General features: G+C 44.3%; 1 protein-coding gene across 1 annotated transcript in view; it reads left to right on the top strand.

Moving 5' to 3' along the window:
• Nucleotides 1-25,740, top strand: part of Rarres1 (retinoic acid receptor responder 1) — a 40,174-nt gene that overhangs the window by 3,099 nt on the left and 11,335 nt on the right. The window contains exons 2-3 of the mRNA XM_028763622.1: nucleotides 19,675-19,740; nucleotides 24,224-24,407. Coding sequence (XP_028619455.1) covers nucleotides 19,675-19,740; nucleotides 24,224-24,407 — 250 coding nt within the window. The remainder of the gene's footprint in view (nucleotides 1-19,674; nucleotides 19,741-24,223; nucleotides 24,408-25,740) is intronic.

Here is a 25,740-nt window from a genome sequence, read left to right as displayed (position 1 = left end):
TTTTTCTTTCTTTCTTTCTTTCTTTCTTTCTTTCTTTCTTTCTTTCTTTCTTTCTTTCTTTCTTTTTTTAAATTATTATTTGTTTTTTCACTCTGTTATACAGTGTTTTCATTCCTTTTTTCTTTATTGGATATTTTGTTTACATTTCAGATGTAACCCCCTTTCCCCACTTCCCCCCCCCCCCCAAGAACCCCCAACCCCCCCCCCCCCCCCCGCTTCTATGAGGATGTGCCCCTACCCACCCACCCACTCCCACCTCCCCACCCGTGAATTCCCCCATACTGGTACATCCAGCCTTCACTGGACCAAGGAGTTCCTCTCCCACCTATGCCCAACAAGCCCATCCTCCCCTACATATACAGCTGGAGCCATGGGTCCCTCCCTATGTACTCCCAGGCTGGAAGTTTAGACCCTGGAAGCTCTGGTTGGTTGGTATTGTTGCTCTCCCCATGGGGCCTCAAACCCTTTCAGCTCCTTCAGTCTTCTCTCTCACTCCTCCATTGGGAACCCCATGATCAGTTCAATGGTTAGCTGTGAGACCTTATGGCTGCCAGTGTTCTCTGCTACATCTGCCTGATGTCACCTTGTTCCTAGTCCTACACTACCTTTTCATGACCAAAATTTTCAACTTTCCTGCTACTACATGGCACAGCCTCAGGACCACAGTGGGCATTCCAGGCAGTAGTGCAAGTTTTTAGGTACTGATTGTCCCGGATCAGTCCCAGGGCATTTCTCCTTTACTGGATACATTGCTTTCACTGAATTTTTGGGATTTGAGGACAGTCCCCTGGGCATATACTCCCTAAGAAAACCAACTCATTCTGGAATCGGCTGTTGTTCAGGAATTGACAAACACTGCATTTCTTATCCTAGTCCAGACACAATGCAAACAAACAGGCAAGGTGCTTTATTCCAATAAAAACTAGTGAATACAAATGGACTCTTTTATTTATATGGAGGGCCCTTTAACTGGAACTCCATGGTGTTTTTCTAGCAAGAAAGCATGTCCATAACGCATGGTCTCAGTTTCTGTTTTTGCTCGCTGCCAGCGGGGGTTGGGGGGGGTGCTTGGAAAGGGTATGACGAATAATTCTCCAACCTTACCCTCTCCTTCCACAATCCTGGCTCGATCAAACAGCAAGTGTGAAGAGACAACCCCATCAATGCTTTCTGGAGCATCTAACTTGGATTCTGTGAATGTGCTTGCTAGCTTGTTGTTGTTGTTTTGTTTTCTATCATCTTGACAAAAACAAAGAAGGAACCTCAACTGAGAAAACGTCTTCATCAGATTAGCCTACAGCCAAGTCTGTGGGACTGTTACTGATTCTTAATGATTGATGTAGAAAGATCCAGCCCGGACGCCAAGTGTGGGGGAATTCGAGGGTGGAGAGGTGGGAGTGGGGGGGTAGGTAGGGGCACATCCGCAGAGAAGCAGGAGGAGGGACGATGGGATAGGGGGTTCCTGGGCTGGGGGGGTGGAGTAAGGAGACTACATATGAAATGTAAATAAAATATCCAATAAAAAAAAAAAGAAAGATCCAGCCCACTGTGGGTGGTGCCACCCTGGGCAGGTGGTCTTGGGTTGTTTTTTTTTTTTTTTTTTAAAGAGTGGGTGCTGAGCAACCCATAGGAAGCCAGTAAAACCGTGTGACCTTTGCTTGAGCTCCTTCCTCAGCTTCCTTCAATGATAAGACTGTGCTGGGAAAATGTAGACCAAAGAAACTCGTTCCTTCATGGAAAAAAGGAGATGATGAATTTTTTGACCTTGATGACTACTAAGTAGTAGACATGGGTCCGGCAAAATGTGCCTCACCCTCCAGCATTCAACCCAAGAGTCATACCCGTGGTAGAATCCCTGTCTTACAATTGGAACATTTCTAGAACTTAATCCATGAGCATTGGATACTGAAAAGCAAAGCAAAACAAAATGAGACCCAGCCCTATACTTTGGTTTGTCGTGGTGTCTGTCAGTGCAGCAGCCTACAACTAAGTCCCTAAATGTCACTTTGGACTAATTTAAAAAGAATCCCAGTTTTTACTTTTACTTGATGGTAAAATTGGTTGCTCTTGTGTTTTATGGGAGAAAAAAAGATTTTTTTTAACCTTCATACATAGAAGCAAAATACTTTAACTGCTGTAAACCTTCAAAAGTTAATAGACGTGAGATCATACTGGCTTGTTTCTTTGATCAGAGAATAACTAAATTGCTGCATTTCGCAGTGACTCATTTACATGGCATTCTCAGGTTAGACTGCACAAGAAGAAATATATGTGAAATGTTGGAAAAAAAAAAAAAAAGGAAACCCTTTCCTCCTCAAGTTGCCTTTGGTCATGGTCTCTATCAAAGCAGTAAAAGCAAATAAGGTCAATGGCCCTGACACAATTTTATACCTATTCTTCATCGCTCACCCAGCATTGGATTTCTTTTTTGTTGTTGTTTTTGTTTGTTTGTTTTTATTTGATATTTTATTTATTTACATTTTAGATGTTATCCCCTTTCTCCATCCCCCCCCATTAAACCCCTATCCCATTCCTCCTCCTCCTTTTTTGCTTTTATATCATTTAAATTACATGCAAGTATTAAGGTCAGTTCTAGGTTGAGGAACTAGCAATACAATAGATGCAAATAGTCAAGGAACAAGCAAGACAATAAACATAGATGGTTAAAGAATAATCAGGACAATAGAGTCCTGTGATCACTCCCTTGATCACTATTTCTAAGAGCTTATCAGGATGACCAAAATATCTGAGCCTACTTCCCTGTCCTAGCCCAAAGTCATTTTCATGCTTGAATCCTACTTCTTTGTTCTAGCTTAAGATTTAGATTCCAACTTGTAATTACTTCTTTGTTCTAGCCTAGGATTTGGATTCCTGCCTGAAATTATTTCTTTGTTCTAGCCTAATGTCAGATTCCTGCCGGCAGTCCATTTCTTTGTTTTTGGCCAATGTCAGATTTCTTTTAAGCATCCCATTTCCTTGTCCTTGGCCAATGTCAGATTCCTGCCAGGCAACCACAAAAATTCTCCACATCTCCCCCTTTTTATTACATAAACCAGACTGAGCCTGTCTTAGGTGGTCCTGACAAGAATGCCTTACTTACCCATTGTGGAATATGCATTATCAAAAGCAATGTACTTCTGTCTTCGGTTGATGAGGCTCTGTGCAGAATCTCACCTATCTTTGGCTTGCCAGACTATTAAATTAATAACTCTGTCTAGGGGTCCATTTTCAGTTTCAAGTTATGTACTTTGGCTCCCAACGTGTTGATGTTGTTAGAGACAAGCTTTAACACGATGGACAGGAATAAAAGTATTCCCAGGACAAAAAGGGCTAACATGATCAAGCTATATATGCCATTCCTGAGGTTTGACCAAAATGGAACTACTGACATCAAACTATGGATAACTTTATCAGCATTATCTGCAGCATCAAAGTTCAGCAAGCAGAGCAGCATTCTTTAAATTCATCTCACTATGCAAAGTTAAAACATCCAGAGAGGTGTTAGAATTATCCCAAATACCCTACAAGTGTCTTTAAACTTTTTTCTAATTATAATGACTATCATTGTAAATTTTAGAAATAACACAACTCCAATGGTATTCATCATGACACTCACGATGGCTCCTAACTCTTAAACCCTGAATCTCCATCCAATAATTTGAATAGGATATAGAGCATCAATCCGTTGTTCCAAACACCTATATAATCAATTTTCTTGTATACTCAACTTAGTAACATTTTTTGCTAAATGATTAACAAAAGCATCTGTCTTAACTTCTTGTGTCAAAGCTATTGCAGAAGCAGTGGTGCTAGTAATTAATGTAATTAAAGCTGTTATACCAGCAATAATCAAGCTCACTACCCTCTTGCTTCTGCTTTAAGCCTAACTTACTTCTTCTAGCACTTGCAAGCTTTTTTCAGAAAATCAAGTTTTTCTAATACTCAGGGCAGTAAGACAAAAACTGGTTGATAGACCCCTGTAACAGACACACCAGGTTTCAACAAATTAACACAATCAGAAAGTATACAGTCAATGCAACTTACAATAAAAACTGTAGAAGAGACAAAATTAATTTTAACTTGACAATTAAAAAGAACCTTAAAACATGCACTAATCCTTGTTTGAAATCCATATTCTGTCCCAACTTTATCTCTTGGTATCATAACATCATAGTGAACTACAGCTAACTTCCAAATATATCTCTGAAAATGCCCAGATCCAGCCTTCCAAATGAAGACAGTTATTTCCAATATTGGATTGATTTCTAGACCAGTACATGATTGAGTCTGAATAACTGGTCACCTTTAACAAAAATACAAGAGTCATTATAATTTCCCTTTTTGATTCTCTATCCCACAAGGTCTAAAAACTTGAGGCAAGGCAGCTTATGCCATCTGGGATATAGGCAAGCAAAAGTGGGTCAGGAACATATGTCCAGTACAGCTCCCCAGTCACCATTGTCAGGGCACTCAGCGTCATTCTTTGTCTCAGCAGCAGCATGTCTCAGCAATAATTCTGGCAGCCACAACGCTTCTTCAGCATCCTGCAGAGAAAGCACAAACATACCCTCTTCCCCCTATTAGATACCTGGTCAGGATCATGCCATGTGCCAGTAAGTGGATCCTTCCTTTTCACCTAGGCATAAGTATGCGTAGTTGTAGGGTGCCATAGACACTCAGCAGAAAGTTCCTTGGCATCCAATTTTTTTTAAAAAAATTAAAATAAAAAGAGCATGATTTAAATAAATGTGTGGTGTACAGGGATATACCTCCCCTGTTTTTGTTTTATAAAGATAGTGTTTTAAAATTCCACGGGCCCCTTTCCACAATACCTTGTCCTTGAGGACTATACGGACTTCCTGTAATAAATTGTTGACAAAATGTCTCAACTGCTCGTCTACAATTGCCAGTTCCATTATCTGGTTTTTTTATTGGATATTTTATTTATTTACCTTTCATATGTTATCCCCTTTCCCCATTAGCATTAGATTTCTAATTAGGTAGTAAGTGAATCTCAAGTAGCCAGCCCGTAGGCAAGCCATCTGGTTTTTGGTAAGCATCAAGCCACCCTTGTCAGGCCAGAAGGTAGAGCAGTGGCTGTATTTCCAGGATTTAAAGCACCATGGGGCTGAAGCAGGAGCAAAATTTGCCCCCTGAGCCATACAGATCCAAGTGTACATACTCCACTAAGAAACACCGCATCACTTTTCGATCTGCAGAGCACTTTAGTCCAATATTAGACACCTAATTATGGCTCTTCTTGAAGGCTTGCCTCCATTAATGTCAATAATTCAGAGTCAGTCTTAAGAATAGGAGAGCCATGCATTATGCAGAACGTATTATATGGAAGCAAACACTGGGGACCTCAAAAGGCCGTGGCGCATATGCAGAAGGAAAGATAATGAAAGAGGAAAGTGAAGGCATGTTTTCTTTCACTGAAAAAAAAAAAAGCTCAACTGCTTTTTGGGCCTTCACAAAACAACAGCCAAATCAGCGGCACCCCTGTGTGGACCATGCTATCTCCAGACACCGTAGCACAGAGCAGAGAGGTAGCACACTCCTACCCTGACATGAAACTGCTCAGGCACAGTACAATCTTTGCCCTATAATCCTTCCAGCTCTCATAGGGCAGAGTCTAGGTGTGCATTGGGTGGGGAACGTCAGCAGGGGTAAAATTTTGCCTAGCTTTCTTTGCAACTTGCCCCAAATCACCTAAGCTAACTGTACCCAGATGAGCTAGCAAGTAGACACACTCTCAACCATTCTGTAATAAATTGACTTTGTTCATATTCCCTCCCCCTTTCACAACACTTTAATTTGTTTTCCTACATGTAAGACCAGGATGTTTATAATCATGTGGTATTGGCAGTGCTCCAGATAAATACTGGTGGTGGGGGGTGATCACTCTGCACAGGATTCTTCCCTAAAGTCTTCCTTTAAGTCTCTTAATGGTGCTATTGGAAACTGAATGCAAATGCCCAAAAGAATGATTCTTTAATATTAAATAATACACAGTTTCAATGACTGCTAAGCAGTGAGCCACTCCGTGCTTAGATATACACACATGCAGCCAAGACAGTGGCAACTCATCTGAGGAATGTTTTATTAAATAAGAGAGCCAACCCCACACTGGTTAAGGCTAGGAGGCATAACAAGCATCCAGTCTGGGTTATTTGTTATGGTTGTTCAAGGTATCATCCACTCCTGAAATCCAGTTATGAAAGAGAAGCTTGTATGTACTTGCAAAAACGATGTATATGAATCCACAGGCTCACCCAGGGCAGGTGTCCACAGCAAAGATCACATTAGGGATCACAGCTAATTCTCTCTACTCCTTCTTATCACCATATGACATGTTACCATAATGCTAGTGAGTTCGAAACATGAAATACATCCACTTGCAGTTCTGGAGGTCAGAGGTTGGACATGGGTCACACAGGCATGAAAGCAAAGTGTCCCAGGGCCTCATTGCCCTGGGGGCCTAGGGGACACTCCGTTGCCTTGCCTCTTCTTGGTGCCAACTGTGTTCTTGGTTCATGGTTCTGTCTCTTATCCTCAAAGCCATCTGTGTCACATCTGTCTCCAAAATAAACCAGGATAATCTTACCAGTCCACAATGATTAATGAGTGACCCTTCGGAAATCCCATTTTGTAACATAATGTCTATAGAGTCATTGTTTGCCCAAGCATACCAGTCCAGAGACCCTTGAAAATACTTCCCACATTACCAGGCGTCATGATTCTTTGGAAATGGCTGCCCTTGCTCCCATTGCTTCCGTCTTGAAACCGTAGCAGTATTTTATTGGACCTGCCTGTTGTCATCTGCCCTACTTCCTGGGATGGACCAGGTGCTGCTTTGACCTGACTTTTGAACAGCCAGTTTTGTTTTCTCTTTGTGGTCATGACTGCCTCCTGGATTATACCATAAGCTTCTACAGGTCAGGAGGTGTTACATGACTTCAGCGCCTGAGCTACACTCGGACAAGGCCTTGCTGGAGACAAGGTTCAGATCACTGTTAAATGAAATCACAATAACAGCAAGGGAGCTGAGGTCACTGGGAAACTTGGAGACCACCAGGCCAAGGCTCTTCTGCTCCCTCCTCACTGGACAGAGGAGACCTTGGAAGCTGTGTGCCTCTTATATCTAGCCTTTCCTTCCACCATAGGCCCAGAGATGAACAAAGCTGTGGGCAGGTCCTGGCAATTTCCCTTCTAGTTTTCTACCCCCAGGTCAAGAACTCATATCCAGATTCTGCCAACTGGAAGTCATCCCAACTTCCATCTTGGCCCACTGAGTCAGGCTGCTACTGCACAGTGTCCACAGGAAAAGATTTCCTTGTGCTCCACTAGCTGTGGCCTGTCCTGACAGTAACCGACTTTTGTAATATAAACTCAGTTTGTTTTATCAACCCTTGCCTGGAAGGACCAAATGCAATAATATAATTCCGGGGTATAATGTAATATGTGTCTGTCCAGAACCTAAGAATGGTACGACAATTTTTAGTCACAGATGAGTTCTTTTTCTCCAACGGAGCCTGACTCATAAAAGCAACCTTATGAGGTGGAGAGGTTTGCCTTTCTTGGAACAGCATGGCATTTATGTTTTCTCACCAAAGATGAAGCTGGAGGGGACATTTAGAAGCAGAATGTTAGACCAGTGGGGCTCAGTGTGGTTTGAGGGGAGACTCTGAGTTCTTGACAGTACAACCTGCTGGTTCGCATTTCCCCACCTTCCCACCCTGATGGAAAGTCCCCAGATGTGGCCCTAAGACAAAAGGAGTGAGGACAGGGTTTAGCCAGCAGTGGCAGAGAGAAGAAAGGAGGCAGGATTTTGTTGGAGCACGGGAACTCCTTTCACACATGCGCTTCGGGTGTCTCGTCACTCAAGTTGTCGAGGTGTATATGAGTTTAAAGGGTTAAATGTACGACTGTGCTCTTAAGATGGCGCACAGCTGCCGTTTATCGTTTGGTTCCTCGGTTTCTAAACACTCATACTTTTCTACTCACACCTCACATACCAATGATTTATACAATAATTCAGAAACGAAGCAAAAGGAAGACACCGGTACCATTGGAAGATTCTCTCTAGGTACAGAAGGAAGCATCTTGGATCCATTAGTATGAAAATAACTTTGTGGTTGATGATGAACAGCTTTTACTGAAAATCAGACCTGAATTAGTAGAGCTGTGCTGAGAACCTGTGCTTTTGACTTCTCGGTGTCTACACAAATGCCATTTATAGCAGCTGGCACTGCCACAGTGGTTCTTGCTTTCTGTGGTTTGTTACTGGTGGTCAATAGCAGAAATACTGAGCTGGAGTTTTCAGAAATAGATAATTGCTAAGTTTTAAATTCTTTTTCATCCTGATGGTATGAAATCTCATGCTAGCCCACTCCGTCCCACCCTGTGTGTGAATCACCCAATTGTCTAGTGTGCCCACACTGTAAATGATACCTGCCTGCTAGTCACCTGGTGGCTATCCTAGTTATCAGATCACCTGCTACAACATCATGGTGCCTCTGGTGAAGCAACTTCATCTACTAAAGATGCTGGAGTTAACGTGAACAAAATGTTAAATGTTATTATTGAATATTATAGGTGTTCTATTTTATTATTATTCATTCTCACTGTATTAGTCAGAGTTCTCTCATGGAACAGAACCGATAAAATGTACATATAATTTTGTATGGATTTCTTAGCTTGCCTGACACAATGAGAGGCAGGATAGTCCCAAGGCAGCCACCTGCAGAATGGAAAGCCCGTGAACCAGTAGCTGCTCATTTCCAGAACTTGTACTTCTAAGAAGAAAACAAGCCAGTGAATCTGTCCTAATGTGAGGCCGAAGGCCCAGAGAGTAACTGTGCAAGTGTATATTCAAAGTCGGACCAATCTCGAGTCAACAGATAATGGCAGTAAGAATGCCTGCCCAGGACGTCGAATGTACCAGAACACAGTGTACATGTATGGAATTATGAGAGAACAAAATTTACTATTAAAAGTAGTCACTCAACTTCTTTCAAAATTTTAAATAAATTCTAAACAAAGTGCTACACAGATCCAGAGGAAGAGAAGTCCTGCGTATGTAAGCTTCTCTTTCCATCTCTCTGTTCCATTTGCACCTCCAGCTTGTTAGACCCACATTCAGGGTGTGTCCACCCTTCTCCATTCATCACACAGCAATTATCTCCAGAAACTCTCATAGACACACCCAGAAGTGTGCTTTACTAATTTTCTAGGCATTTCTCAATCCAATAAAGTTAACAACTAAGATTAGCCTAGTAATCCCTTACTGTGCCTAAGTTATTGACAGTATCATAGATATGCATGTATAGGACAAATACCATATATGGGGCTTGCTCTTGTCTTGTTTCCAGGCATCCACTATGGGTCTTAAGACACACCCCTGCAGTGATGCCTAATATCAGTTGTCAACTTGACTACATCTGGAATTAACTAAAACCCAAACAGGGGCACTTCTGAGAGAGTTTTCTTGATTGACTCATTGAGGTTGGAAGACACACCCTAAACCTTGGATCATATAAAGCCAGAAGATTCACCTTAAATCCAGGTCACACCTTCTGGTGGCAGCTCACCTAAAAGGACATGGGAGAGCAGACCACAGTCGGCCTGCTTCTCTCACTCTTACTGGAAAGTTTATCTACCCTGATGCTGAGGTATTTCTTTACTGGTATTAGACCGGATTCTCTGGGATTCTAACATAAGCCGAAGACTGACTGAGACATCCAGCCCCAAGGACTAAATATCTACTAGATTTTTGGCCTTTCTGTTAGGAGACAGCCATTGTTGGACTAGCTAGCCTGTAAGCCATTCTAATAACCCCAAACCTCTTTTGAAGATAGTGTCTCTTTACAATAGTCCTGGCTGCTGTGGAACTCACCTGTGTAGACCAGGCTGACTTCAAACTCACAGAGATCACCTGCCTCTCATTAAAACCACATACCACCATGTCTGGCCTAAATCTCATTCTTAATGGATCTGGTACAGGCTTTCCAGGTTGCTGACACCTACAGATATTGAAGCCTCTGCTGAAAGCATGGAAAGCACCGAAAATCCTGATGTGAATCATTTAATAGACCATTGAGATAAATGCCTTTGAATATCCAGATTCACTTATTGTGAGAAGCAAAGAATTTAGGGACTCTACACATAAAACCGGAAAAATAAAGAAAATAAGGATTTTGGCTTGTTGTTTCTAGCATCTCTGGATAAACTAACAGAGGAAAAGAATGAACTCAGAAATACAATTGCCTGGCTCCAGATGTGTATAAAGAGTCTAAAGTTTTCTCAGTGTCCTGTGGAAGAGTATCTCCAGCAACCACGGAGTTCAAGCTGTAGAAAACCAAACCAGAGCCCTAACTATGAGATTGGCTGAATTACAACAAAAATTCAAACCCCAGCCCTGGAGGGTGTCCAGAGTTTAATTACTAACTAGTAAGGCATGAGATCCTGTAACTTGAGATGGAGATGTGTGGGAGAATCCTACTGAGCGCAGAGCTTTGACCCCTAAGATTCTCAAGGGTTTAATCTCAGCTGCAGAGTCCCATACCATCCCCAGTTAGCTCTCTATCTAACATGCTTGTGAATAAGATGAAGTTACTCAGCACCGTGCCTGCCTGCCTGCCTGGCCACCTGCCTGCTGCAATGCTCCCCAGTGTGATGGCCATGGACTCTAACCCTCTGGAACCATGAGCCCAAAATGAAATGCTTTCCTGTATAAACTGCCCTGGTCATGCTTTTTAAGACACCTGTTCTTGACAGGGAGTACTATACAGCAAAGTACTTATTCGTATAGTAGGAAGCAATGAGTGTGTCAGTTGCCGCTGAAGCAGAGGGTGGACTTGCCACCTTGAAGTATCATAGCTTGATTCTCCAGAGACGCTGGGTGTTCACATTGACCACGCTTTGAAGGAACTCCCGTATTTCCCTGATTCTGATGATGCCCTCCCTTTACTACCGAATGTGAACCCTGGTTGCTAGATGTACTGGCCACTTCCTGTCCCTCAGAACTTCAGCAGTTCCCACCCAGCAGCTAGAAAGAACTTCTCCAAGTGTGGTCCTGAGGCCAGCAGCCTTGATATCAGCTAGGATTTGTTGAAATGCAAGTTCTCAGACTTCACCCCAGACTGACTGAATTAATCCTCCGTGGGTGGGCCCAGCACATAGGGTTTTAGCAAGCCCCCTGCGGTGTTCTGGTGAACACCCACAACATGGGAATAAAGTCATTAGAAGAGACCTCCTCTAACCTGGCCCCTGCCCAGTACTGTGCCCTCAACCCCAAGTCTACCCCATGTCAAAGTGTTAGTTAACTCTCCAGCTGTGCTGCTCCTGAATAGTGGATCTCACTCCTGTCTGGAGCAGTTTTTCTTTCTCTTGCTTGTCTTGGTCCTAATCTTTTCTGGAACTTTCCACAGTTATCCTGAGCCATTCTTTCATTCACAATTTATCCAACAGAGTCTATCCTTAGGGTTCCTTCTACAGTCTCGGAGCATCTTTATGTCCAACCTGTTAAGGATTGTACTGTATCTTCCCACAGGGAAGTCCTAACCCAGCTGGTGAATGCTCCCTTACTGTAAAGAGAGTCTCAGGAGATGTGATCAAGGGATGATGAGGTCATACTGTGTTATCCTGGGCCTTAAATCCAATGACTTCTGTCCTTATGAAAGGGTCATGAGAAGATACAGACAGCCAGAGGGAAGAACTGCATTCAAAGTCGGAAGCAGAGACTGGAGTGATGCAGTTGCAAGCCAGGGATGCCAAAGACTGGGATCCACTACCTAGAGATGGGAAGAAGAAAGATGGATTCCAACTGCAGTCTCAAATGGAGCTGGTCCTGCTGACACCTTGACCCTGGACTTCTAGTCTTCAGAACTGTGAGGGGAAAACTATCTCTTTTAGCCACCCAATTTGTAGTGCTTTGCTATGAAACCCTAGCAATCAAGCACACAGATCCTTCCTGGCTACTCCCTCCCAGAGAAAGGTTCTCATCTCCAGGAACTGGTTTGCAGGCACAGCACAAAGTCCAGTTCTGGCCAAGGCTTCATCCCACCTCTTCCTCATGCACACACACCAGCAGCCAGCTTGCAGTCTCCCTTTCCTTAAAAAGGACTGCTGAGATCTCTTTTGTAACCTCCGTGCTTGCAGTCTGGGAAGGATGGGCTCTGGGGATAGGCCACATGCGACAACTGAGAGCTCTTGACTGGGCAATTCCTTGTTCTGGGACAAGTTGCCTATTTCTTCATGTGTAAAATGGCAATAGTGAGAATACCCTACCTCAAGGCTTGGTGATGTGAGTTCCTGCACAGGATCTATGTGAAGTCAGGTAGGGCAGAGAGTGAGAGCGGTAGATGTACATGAATGAGTGGGTGGCAAGATAGATGGATAGACAGATGGATGATGGATGAACAGACAGACGGATGGGCTTGACTGACTGTAATAGGTACAGGCATAGAAATAAATCCATCCACTCCCTGTGCCTTGCAGGTTTCTTTTATACATACGTACTAAATAAAGACATGGTATTGATTTGATAAGGATCTGAGGAGTGTTTCTCTTACCAAAAAAGACAGATCGATGATGGTGATGATGGTGAATCTAAGTCTCTGAAGGCACCACACTGTAAGCTTCTCAGACAGGACTGTGAAAGTAGCCTCCCACTTTGCCAAGCAACTGCAAATCAAGCGCAAGAAGCCAGAAGGAGGACAGTACAGTCAGGAGAAGCAGACACAACTCTTCCCATGGCCACTGGGGAGCAGGCACTAAGGAATCTGCAAACAAACTGCAAAAAGCCCAGATTCAAATATAACCTATACCGCTAATGGTCCAGGTTGTAAGGCATTGTGTTCTAGGCTGGAGCACGTAAACTTTTTGTTCACTCAGAATTAAAAAGAAGTCTGCAGTAAGGAGCTGCTAATTCCGCTGTGGTAGTCACTTGTGATCACTTGCTTTGTTTGCCTTTTCTTAGCAAAGAACTTTATTCTGGAGAACATGAGAATAATGTTCTCTGCCTCTGGCTATGTTTAAGAAAAGTGGGATGGCCTCATCTGTTTTGCAGATGGTCAGTTTGGGTGGCATGGTGCTGGGCATTAGATACTCTGATCTTCACTGCAGCCTGCTCCCTGTGGTGGGAAAGCTAGGGCTGACTCCCTTCTCCACAGTGCTGGATTCAGCTCCAATAAAATGAATTTAATGGTCTCGCTTTTCACAACACAGATGTAGCAAGCAGCCTATTGTTCAAGGTGCAGAAAGAGACTGTGTGGTAGGCAAGGGAGGCTCAGCTGATCATGAGTAGCTATCCCAGGACCTGGAAGTTGCGCTGGATTTAAAACCTTGTATTGTGTTTCCCACATCCCCGGACCCAATCGCTCTAACAGTGAGAAAACTCTGAAAACATTAAGCTAAGCTATGAGGTGGAACACCTATACCAAATCACTTTGAGTTGGATTAATGCTTTTAAGTGCTTTGTGTTTCTTTGTTTTTGTTTTAAGATTTATTTATCACCCAATAAAATAAATTTAAAAAAAGATTTATTTATCGTGTGTGTGTGTGTGTGTGTGTGTGTGTGTGTACTGTCTTTAGACACACCAGAAGAGGACATCAGATCCCACTACAGATGATTGCGAGCCACCATGTGGTTGCTGGGAACTGAACTCAGAATCTCTAGAAGAGTAAGTACTCAGTGCTCTTAACTGCTGAGCCATCTCTCCAGAACAGTGTGTGTGTGTGTGTGTGTGTGTGTGTGTGTGTGTGTGTGTGTTTAAGGCCTGTTTGTAATTTGTTTTTGGAAAGGTACAGGGATGGGGTGGGGGTCAGAGGTGCTGAGGAAACAACTTCCTGGTTCAAGGTCCGTACTTTCCTTAGTGGCAGGGGTTGGGGGGAGTATGCTTGTCTTCATACCCACCACCCTTCCAGTGACAACTATTTCCCAATGTCATCTGCATATTCTATTTGTAACCGTTTTATGGAAGATATGTTGGTCTGTGTGCAAATCAAGGTTTTTAGGATTTGTCCCTGTTGCTGGACACATGCCTGCTTTGTCCGCTGGGTTTGCTGTAGATTCCATGCAGGCACCACCATGTTAGCTGCTTGAAGTCAGCCTCGAACACCGGTATACTTCACAGTCTGGTGTGAACACCCTGGTGTGTCAGCCCATTGCCAATCTGCTCACAGCTTCTCTGAGACCTACAGAGCAGGGTTTCTAGGTTGGCGAGTGCCCATACAGATTTGGTCTGATCAGTGATGAAGATTGCTGACCTCCAGGCTGTATCAGGCTAACTTCCCAGCAGCCAGGCAGGGCAGTTGTAACCCCACGTCATGACCTCCAGCACATCCAATCTACCTTGCCATGGTTAGTATCTCGGAGTTGCACAGTGACAACCCACAGTCTCTTTACTTTGACTTTCCTTCTGGTGAGCTCAAGCAGGTCTTCAGAGCTGTCTTAGAATACTTAACTCACGGAGAATGTTCAAGAAGTACCCAGTGCTGGCCCAGTCTGATGTCTGTTGTCGTTTTGCAAACAGGAACATTTCAAATGACCCTTGATGCTAGCATGTTGGCTCAATATAAAATGTGTTCCTAGCATTTAATTACGGTCACCTGTCACTTAACAATGGGGATATGTACCGAGAATGGCGGTGTTAGGCCATTTGTTCTTGTATGACCATTATAGTGTGTTGTCACACAAAGGTAGATGGACTAGGTCACTCAGAGTGGCTCATTAAGGCAACTAAGAGATGCATGAAGACAAACTGTGTGCAGCTTCTGCCAACCTAGCACATCACATTGTTCTGTCACAAACTTTTCTTTTATAGGTAGAACATATTCAAAAATGTTAAAATCTCACCATAATAATCATGTGACCAGGAACATAGTAAAGTATTATCAAGTGTTGTACATTATATATAATTTGAGAGGCTACACTTTTAAGGTTATTTTAATGTGTGTGTGTGTGTGTGTGTGTGTGTGTGTTTAGGAGCCATGGAGACTAGAAAAGGACAACAGAGCCCCTGGAGCTAGACTTCAGATATTTGTGAGCCACCTATTATGATTATGGCTGCTGGGAACCAAACACAAGTCCTCTGAGAGAGCCAACAGTGCTCTTAACCACTGAGCTATCTCTCCAGCCCATGTACTACATTTTTATTAATATGCCACTCCACCAGAGTAGCATATTAATCTTATAGAACCACATATATGTGGTCAAAGCGTCATCAAATAGTACTGTGCATAACATGTGTGTATGTCTATGCAGCACACGTGTGCCTGAGGTACACACATCATAAGAGATCATCAGAGCCCCTGGAACTAGAGTTAAGGATGGTTGGGAGCCACCATGTAGGTGTATGAAATTGAACCTGGGACCTGAGTTAGAGCAGCCAGTGCTCTCAGTCACTAAGCCACCTCTCTAGTGTCCCCTCTTTTTTTTTTTTTTAACCTTCTAATGGACTTGTGTCAGCCCAGCATGCACTTCTGACCACATGCACTTCATGGTCCCCACCTTGGCTCAAGTCCCCCTGCACTTGTGTCCCCTGGGTTCCATCCTACCTCCTTGCTGTGGGTATTCCTTCTGTGTTCTTGGACCAGAGATCTTCTTAAAGCCCCCCCCTCCATAATTCATGTTCACTCTAACCTGCTAGGTAACCTTTGCCCACCTAGTCAGCTGCTTCCTGCAGTGATTTTAGCCTATCTGTCTGTCCTTCAGTTCCACAGGCTTCTCCTCAGGCCCTTCAACCTTCCCTTCTCCCCTGTGTGAGATGACTCACCCCATCCCTGCCCCACCCCCAAAGTCAGCTCCTCCTCAGTCTTCAGAGTTGAGTTGAACTCAAACATCACTTCCAGAGCCCTAGATTGGATCAGTCATCCTCCTAAGTCAACTCTAATCAGATTGCAATGTCCACAGTGGCATATAAATGAGTCCTTTCTGCTCTAGGCTGCCCGGGGGCAGACAATGGCATTGTTTTTGCCTGCTTTCCCCTCACCTAGCCTAGGATTGGAGTAAGGCAGACACCCTGTCACCCTAGAGTGAGTCCTGCTGAATGAGAAGGCTGCCAATCAAGGACAGTAAGAGTCAAAGCTCAGGCCAATCCCAGATGAAGGGAGACCCCCTCCTTGTGATGACTCCAGGGGCTTATCTCTCACTGGCCAGCTAAGTAGCTTGTGACTCTGGGTAAGGAAGAAGGGAGAGGCTTTGGGGAGATTAGATAAGGGTGAGTCTTGATACATGATAAAGGACAGCTAAAAGTACTAGAATCCTATTTTGGATCCAATATGGAAGTGTTCAAGGGTATCTAGTTAAAATAAGCAAATAGAAAAAAAAGTAACACTTCAGAGAGGCTGACTCAGCTGGGAGCCTTGATGAACCTAGCCCCAGTTCTCTCCTTCCCCCTCCTACCAAAGAATAGTCTAGTGAGCCCTCACTTAGCTTCATGTGTTTCCAAAAACCTGCTCGTTCAAATAGCCTCTTAAGCCTCCTACCGCCTTTAATCCCAGAGCTCCAAGGCAGAAACAGGTGGATCTCTGTGAGTTTTAAACAGTGCTTCTCAGGCTAGCCAAGACTGCAAGTGAGACCATATCTCAAACAAACAACAAAAATCAATAAATATGCAGAATCGACTTCTCTGCTTTGGCCACCTCTGCTAAGTCCTCTGCACACCTCAAATGTTTCCCATTGGCTTGGCCTCTTCTTCCTTCTCTTCTCTTACAGTGTCCCTTCCACCCCTGCTTCTCTCATCTGAAAAGCTGAGGGCCATTCTGGCTCCTACAGAGAAGACAGCACTCGAGGGGTAATGACTCCCTAGGGAACATGCCAGGTCCTCGGGGTCACAAGTGAAGGTCGGGGGGGAGGGGTGGAAAGTCAGGTCAGCAAGCCTTTAAAGGCCTAGAACCTGAGGGCAAGGAAACGTTGCCTTCTTTAGGCTCTGACTCCCCCTGATATACCAACTCCTACCCTTTGTGTGTGTGTGTATATATATATATATATGTATTGCGGAGCTAACGATGACTCAAGAGTTAGTGCAGGAGCTGGCAAGATGGTTCAGTGGGTATAAATGTTGCTCTGTTAATCCCACCAGTTGAGGATAAGATCATTACCACAAATTTTTGAGTCAAATTCAAAGCAGGCTTTATTAAATACTGGCCAGGACCTTGGGTAATAGACAGCTCTGTACCCAGAAGTCCCAGAGTATGGCACCAATTTATACTAGTTACGGGTTTATAAAGGCAGACTCCACCAGGCTATATACTTCCTGGCTTCATCCAATCAGAGTCAAGCATACACCCTGACATGCATCCAGCCTACATGTGACCAAGCACATATCCTGTGCAGTTGGCGCAACCAAGCTTGTTTACAGAAGCGAACACCTGGAGCTTATTATCTTACATGAACTACAGCCCCCAGCATTCTGAGGAAGTTATTTGTTATTGAGCAAGTGGGGCTTACAGGTTAGAGGCATTGTGTGTGTGTGTGCATGTGCGTGTGTGTGTGTGTATTTACATACAATAATTTAAGGTTAAAACATAACATTGGCCATCACACCACCAAGCTTAATGACCTGAGTTTGGTCCCTGACACCCACATGGTAGAAGGAGAAAACCATCTCTTGCAAGTTACCCCCCAACCTCCTACACACACACACACACACACACACACACACACACACACACACACAAATACCAAAGAAATGTAACTGAGAAATTTTTAAAAGTTACTTCAGGCCTTGTCTGCTGCAGAAAACTTTCCTAAACTTAGGACTCACTTCCTCCCCTCAGCCACTCTGTTAATGGCTTCCATACCGGAAATAGGATCTAGGAAAGCTGGCTAGAATAGCCTATCTCTTAGCTCCCGTTGCCTGACGTGGAATGGGCAGACAGACAGACTTCTGTGTGGCTTTGGTAACATGTTGAAAGCTTACAATGAACCCTAGACAAACACCATTCACCATGTTTTTTCATATTCAAATACTTTCTACATAGATAATTGCCATTCGCTCGTATCTCTTACCCGGATGTAATAGTAGGGATGGATGAGATCCAATCTATTTAAGATAAAACAACCACGCTTACTCATTGTGTACTTGAGCCAAAATTCAAACAAAATTAATGTTCATAAAATTCCAATTAATCAGCATTATGTGAAATGACCTCAGCTCTATGCAACACAAAATTCTCTTTTTTTTCTTAATAATACTTTTTAATGAGTGATCATTTTGTTTTTTAAAATGATGGCAAATAATATAAAAATTCTAGATAATTTAAATTTACCTAAAAATAGATGCTAGAAGTAGTTCCGAAGCTTTAAACATGCAAACATGCAGATGAAAAGTTTAGGGAGTTTGCCTGTCTGATACAAGAGGAGGCTGTGTTAATCAGTTTTTGGTTGCAACAAGTACTCAAGACAATCAACTCATAAAGAGAAAATGTTTTATTTTTGACTCACAATTTCAGAGTTTCAGTCCATGACGGCTCTGTCTCACCATGTTGAGGGGAGAAAGCACATCACAGGCCACTTCATGGCCAGGAAGGAAAGGATAGAAAAAGGAAGAGACTGAGCAAGGTCTTGAAATGGCATGTGTCAGTGGCCTCAAGACCTGCCCTTGGACTCTACCTCTTTACATTCCACCTCTCCCAATGGTACCTTGAGGCACTAAGCCTTACAGCCTTTGGCACAGGATCTTTAGGGAACACTTAATATCGAGACTATAGCAAAGAGCATAAGATCTGAAAAGTCCTCTATTATCTCTGCCTGTAGGGCATCACCAGAGCTGGACATGGCGGCTGCCTGACTACCCTTCAGCCCCCTGCGTGGATACTGCATTGTCTCGGGCACCTCCCTTGACCATCACTCTCTCTATGTTCTCACCTGAAAGTTCACTGTTCCCTTGTTGCCTGTACTCTATTTGACCGAGCATCACACAGGAAACCTTCCTCTATGCTCCTGTTGATGTTGCCTGAGTGCCCCAATCAGGGCCTGGGGCAGGTGCAGAACACCCAGGGGGGAAGGAACTGCCACCCTGCCTGTGCACATGCCCGTTTCTCATTTAACTACTCTCCCAAAAGTCAGCTTCCACTCTGGATCCACCACATCCTTTCCCCAGCTCTGCCTTTCTAAGCAGGTACCAAGCCAGAAGCAGAACAGTACAGTCAGAACAAAGCTTCTCCTTTGCAGGAATTTCCAGCTTTACTGAGGCATATTTACAGTAATTCCACTGAGACACCATGGTGCTCACAAACATAATGCTTTTAATATCTTTAAAAAGCTCATGTGTATGAGCATATATCTACATGTATGTAAGTGCATTATATGCATGTCTGATACCTTGCCAGAAGAGGGCACTTACTCCCTTAGTACTAGAGTTACACACAGTGGTAACCCACAATCTGGGTGCTGGGATTTGATCCTGGGTCCTCTGAAAGGGGAGAAAGTGCTTTTAACCACTGAATCACCTCTCTGGTCCCAAGAACATGATTTGCTTTACTTGTGCCCCTGGCTGTCCTAGAACTCGCTATGTAGAGTGAGCTGGCCTCAAACTCACAGACATCTGCCTGCCTCCCGAGTGTTAGGATTAAAAGCAAGCGCCACCACAACCCAACAGGAATATTCTTGATATAAAAATGCTTGTATTGTTCCCATTGAGTTAAGATGAAGTTTTTGTATTTCAGGTGGACCCTCAAAAGGGCTGCAAAGTGGACTTGGTATTTAGCACAGAGCAATACAACCTGGAGCAGGTAAGCCACCCCAATTGGCGATGCAGCTTATTAGCAAGGTCCATAAGTGGCGCTTGTCTTTAGAGGAAGAAGTGCGAATATGAACAAATAAAGCCTGGAGAGCTTCTCTTTTCATCCTATTTGTTTGTAAGAATGGAGGAACAAAGCCGAGGAGACTGAGTGCCCACCGCAGCAGTGGGGCGGACCCGCAGGTGGCACGTGCCCTTACCCTTCATGAGGACAGGAAAACAGCTTATTGAGTATGCAGCAAGAGGGCAGGAGGACGGGCAGGAACTAGAAAGCAGCCTGCAGGCAAGGAGGGATTGCTGGGGAGACTCCACTGAGGAGTTACTTTTACAATTATAGTAAATTCTTTTCTGAAATCGATATGCTCAGTTTTCATTTTTAAATATTTTAATGTATTCTTTCATATTTTCATACATATACAATGTATTTGAACTTCTCCAGCCCCTGGTGCCTTTCTCCAATTCCTCCCGCTAACACCCACCAACCTACCTTCCTCCCGCTAACACCCACCAGCCTACCTTCCTCCCGCTAACACCCACCAACCTACCTTCCTCCCGCTAACACCCACCAGCCTACCTTCCTCCTTCAGGCCCATTCTTGTTATTAGGAGTAGCCCATTGAGGCTAATTAGTATTGACCACATACAGATGTATTGGCGGCCATCCACTGAGGCATGGGCAAGCTACCAGCGGCCACATCACCAAGGAAAAGTGAGTCTGGTCTCCCTAGCAGCCATCAACTGCCAATAGTTCCTCGGCTAGGGGTGGGGCCTCAGCAGGCCACCACATCTGCCCTGTCATGAAAGACAGCTTTAAAAAGTGGTTTTCTGCAGGGCGGTGGTGGTGCATGCCTTTAATCCCAGCACTTGGGAGGCAGAGGCAGGGGGATTTCTGAGTTCAAGGCCAGCCTGGTCTACAGAGTGAATTCCAGGACAGCCAGGGCTACACAGAGAAACTCTGTCTCTAAAAACCAAAAAAAAAAAAAGTGGTTTTCTATGTATGGGTGCTTTGCTTTCATGTATGTCTGTGCACTAGGTGTGTGCCTGGTGCCCTTGGAGGCTAGAAGATATTAAACTTCCTAAAACTGGGGTACTGACAGTTGTGAGCCAGCGTGAGCGCTGGGAATCGACCCTGGGTCATCTGGAAGAGCAGCTAGGACTCCCATCGCTGCTCTCTCCTAGCACAAAGACAGCCTTTCTGTCGTTTTCATCCCCACTCTTCTGGCTCTTCCATTCTTTCTGCACACTCTTCTTTGATGTTCCCTGAGCCTTGAATGAGGGATGTTGATATAGATGCCCCGTTTGCTCATCTGTGACTGAGAACCCAGTCATTTATCCTCAGCATTTTGACCAGCCATGAGTCTCAGTGTTAACTGCTATTCGCTGCAAAAGGAAAGTTCTCTGACCAAAGTTGAAAGTGGCATAAACCTAAGGGAATAAACATAAATAGTTACAGCAGTGTGACAATGTGACCATTTATCAAAACAGCACCCCTGGGACCAGTGATTTCCCAAGGTAAGGCTTACAGTATCAGACATGAAGTCACTCCCGTAGGGCAGACCTCACACTCTAGCAGAAACTGACTGGTTACCTCCGAAAGCATCACGTCAACGGTGCTTTCCTGGCAGGCCAGGTTGTAGCTTACAGGGTGCTGAGGCTCTTGATCACCTTTCTCCCCCAGCAGTGAGAGCAGTTTCTAGCTCTGTGAGAACCAGCCAGCAAGGAGCCTTTCCTGGTCAGCTGGAGACTGACTTCTTGATGTTTCTGCAACCATGGTTGGTGTCTTGAGTAACAGGATCCTACTATTTAGTCAGGATGTTTTGAGTACCTCCAGGACCTCCCTGACTTTGTAGCGAGGTCTCCTGTGCCCAGCATTTGTGTTTCTTTGAGTACCATTTCATGAAGTACAAGTCCTGTCACGTGACGGCAGACTGTTGTGATTGGCAGGTGTACTGTTCTGAAAGTTAGCATGAGCCACTTTGCACATAATTTCCAGGTGTGCAGTCTCAGCCATATAAACAGGGACTGTGCAAATTAGAGGAATCCCAGATGATCACATATCTGTCCTGGTCAAAGGCTCAGGTCCCTGATGTCAGGCTGCAGTTCTGTGGCTACTGCACTCTGTGGCAGTTTGGAATTCCTAGAGCATGCCTGGAGACCAGCTTCCTTTTCTGATCTCTTACTAATGGCTTCACCAACGAGTGCTTTATACATCTACATTTAAAAATGTCCACATACCTGTTTTTTTTTCCCCCTTCCCTAGGGCCCCTAGGAGTGAATTTCACAGCTCTCTTGGGTGTCCCTCCTCATACTTCATAGTCCTTTCAATGACTCACTATGGAATGCCAATGTGTTCTTTTTCCTGTCAGCTGGTGACATTTCTAGTTGGCAGGCTGGCATAGCACGAGGCCAATTCCATATCAGGCTAAAGAATCACAAACATAGAACACAGAGCAGGGCCCATGCATGCCGTAGGCATTACCTGCCTCCCTGCAATCCCCACCACACAGCCCATGATTTGCTAAGTTGCCTTCGTCCCATTTTCAGGGGGAGAGTAAGCAGAAAAAAGATGTGGAAATCAGAAGCAGACGAACATCCCTGTGAGGAGCTAGGCTGAGAGGCCAGCCCAGATTGTCAGCAGTGGTGGTCTGAGTCGAAGCCTGGGAATTTCAGGCCATGCAGCACATCAAAGGATCACAGGGAGGCAGAGCATCCGGGATAAGGCATGCCATCCCTAACCCAATGCCTCTGGAAGAAAGCTTACTAGAATTCACAACCAATAAACCCAGACTTGGCTTATTAACCTTATAGTTTATTTTTCCTCAAAGGATTAGAAAGATGCTTTTGATTTCTAGTTTTGCAAACTGAAAGCAGGAGAGGAAAGCTAACGGGATAAAAATGACTGGGGTTCTTCTGACCAACAGCACGTTCCTCTGGACTTAGAATAGAGTAAGTACAGTAAGAGTGCAGCTGGCTAGCAGGAGTGGAGGTCAGCTGTCCCTCTTCACAGCACTGCCTCCATGGAGCTGGCTGGTAGGTTAAACAGAGGAGACATTGTACCCAGCTCCTTTCCTCTTCTTTAGGGATGGCAGACACCAAAGGAGCAGGAAGGCTGCTCTGAAGGGAGCCTTTCAGTTCTTCCATGCAGCACCAGCAATTAGCATGTTAATGTGCCCCAGAAGCCCCTCCCCCACCCAGAACAGGCATTGTAAGAGAAAAGTTGCCCCATGGCAAGCTTATTTTGGTTCTTTGAACTAGTTCTAGAAGCAGGCTTATGTTGAAGATCCAACTTGATTATAATTTCTTTCACTGTGGGCCGTTCGAGTTTATTTCTGGTTCTTCTTGCTCTAACCAGGATGCCATTTAAACCACAGAAAAGAAATGAAGGTTGTTGCTTTGGCTGTTCCACCAGCCACATTTGGATAGGACACCCAGACTAGGAGCCCACGGCTTGGCTTGGGTGAGGCTTTGGCGAGTGACTGTGAACTCCTCATTCCAAGTCTAATGTTGGTGGTGTGAGCATACACATTTTTCTGGGGATAGGTCCTTGGCTCTAATGCTCAAGTTAAAGAACCATAACCAAAATGGGGAAAAATTACTATCTAAGAGAAGTCAACTGAAGTCTAAGAGAATCTCCGATGTTTTTGGACTTGAAATAAGTGAGGGTGCACAGAGAGTCCACAATATGAGGATGATTGGGGCATCTAACTTGGATTAGATCTCAGAATAGGCAAAATTATTATAGCAGGGGTTAGTAAGCTGAGCTCAGACAGGAAGCAATTCAAGTACTAAGAGCTTATGACATAGAGTGGGTTCCTTTCTAAACTTTAGCATTTTGGTCTTTAAACAGAATGAAAGGAGCAAATTCATGCATGGACATGCTTGTGTTTTCGTTAATAGGATCCAGCTTTGTCTTCCGATTCAAGTTAGTAAGCTTAATACCCAAGTACTCTTAAGAACCAACTAAGTGTTGGTTTTAGAGAGAGCAAAGCAGCCCCTATCCTACAAGTCTGAGCCAAGAAGGGCTCAACAGTCATCAATGCTATTTCTTAGCAAGATACCCAGCATTATTATGTACAGAGGAAATCAGAAAGTGAACACTAAAGGGACAGCAAAGATCAAAGACTACTGTACTGCTGTGTCTCAGCTTCCAGACAAAGGATTGGTCTGGCTCATAGTCCATCACAGCAGGGAAGTCACTGCACCTCCAACCGGAGAGCAGGGAGAGATGGATACATGGGCGGTTCAGCAACTTTTCTCCGTGTATACAATCCAGGATCACAGACACCCACAGCAGATAGGCTGATTAACACAATCAGCGTAACCCCCTCAGTCATGCCCATAGGCCCATCTCCCAGGTGATTCTGGGTCTATAAAGTTAACAAACTCACTGGACTCTTGCTTTGTGTGTTTGTGTAAACTGCAGCGAGCACAGTTGAGAAGGAACCTTCCTGGGTAACTTCAAAACTTTTCTTTCAGGAAGGTGAGGAACACTTAGGCAAATGTTCTGCGAGGGTGTTTTTCAAGAATGAAAAACCCAGACCGGCCATTAACGTAACCTGCACTCAGCTCTTTGATAAAGTGACGAGACAAGAAAAGGATTATCTGCTTTACAAGCAGATGAAGCAACTGAAGACTCCTCTGGACATCGTCAGCATACCTGGTATGAATCAGCAACTGGGTTTCCTATATCAGGAGATATATATAATCAGTACAGCTATGGATTATGATATCTCATTATTTAAACAAGGCTCAAGGGTATCATGTTCTGTCCATCTCTATAATATACTAATGCTACCCAAAACTGAGTCTCTAGAGCTGACCATTTTCATCCTAGAATGAGGACCCAAGAGCTGACTCTACAAATAAGAAACAGAAGATTTTGAAAAAAAAAAAGTGTGTAGATTATAGTGCAGATGCCAGGGGAGTCGAGAACCTGAGGTGACATTTTTAGCGCTTTGTTGTTAGCCTTGGGGAGGTTTAGTTGACAGGACACCCTGTGCCTACACTCAGCCCCTCTTCCCCAGGGCTGGCTGAGTGGCTGACTGGGCCGCTCTGGGCTGCTGCCGTAGGGGCCATCTCTCTCTCTCACTTCAGGTCAGTGGCTAATGGGCAGTGGAGCCTTCTCCAAGAGCTGTGCCCTGCCCTCTGCAGTGACTCAGCTGGAGTGCAGCACAGCTCATTTTTCTTGGCACTCAACAGAGCGTGTGGGCAGCAGGAGACACTCAGCACTTACTGGCAAATCCAATTTCCCAAGCCACAGAAGTCATCTCTGGACTTGCACTAGGGTAGGAGCTTGACCTCTGGCCATTGCAGCACTCTCCATCCCATACTCTCTGCTCGTTTGCCCAGACACCCCTCTATTCCTCATCTATACCCCAGAACCTCAGGCTTCACTCCTGACTGCATCTGCCCCCACTTACTGACACTAACTCATACCTGCAATGAAGACTGCTGCTTGCATTTCTAACAGAATCTCGAATGATTCTCACTCAATGCTTCATTGACAACAAGGACCAAATCTTGAGCCAAAGAACTATGCTATGAGAATTCAGAATATATTTTTGAAGATATTCATGCTGCTTGGAATAAGTGAATTAATGACTAATATTTAGAAATCCACAGTTACATGGGGGCCTTGTTTCCCCTTTTAGTTTGGGAAATAGGGCTCATTTGCTCTTTAAAAAATGATTTTTAATTACGTGTGTGTGTGTGCGTGCACATGTGTGCTCATATGCATGTGTGTCAATGTGCACATGTGAATAGTCATGCCCATAGAGTTCAGAGGAAGACAGCAGATCCCCAGAGCTGTAGTTACAGGTGGTCTGAGGCTGTTTGATATGGGCTTTCTTCTGTAAGAAGAGTACAGGTTCTTAACTGCTGACATTGTAGACGACATTTTCTAGAAATATTTGCCACACTCTCATTAGCTTTGGGATACTTTTCTTCCTTTCTTTCTTTCTTTCTTTCTTTCTTTCTTTCTTTCTTTCTTTCTT

The sequence above is a fragment of the Grammomys surdaster genome, unplaced genomic scaffold (assembly GCF_004785775.1).
Source record: "Grammomys surdaster isolate TR1022 unplaced genomic scaffold, NIH_TR_1.0 139, whole genome shotgun sequence".
In the NCBI taxonomy this organism is placed as follows: Eukaryota; Metazoa; Chordata; class Mammalia; order Rodentia; family Muridae; genus Grammomys; species Grammomys surdaster.
Note: the sequence above shows the minus strand (reverse complement) of the source record. Positions and strands in the feature narration are given on the sequence as shown.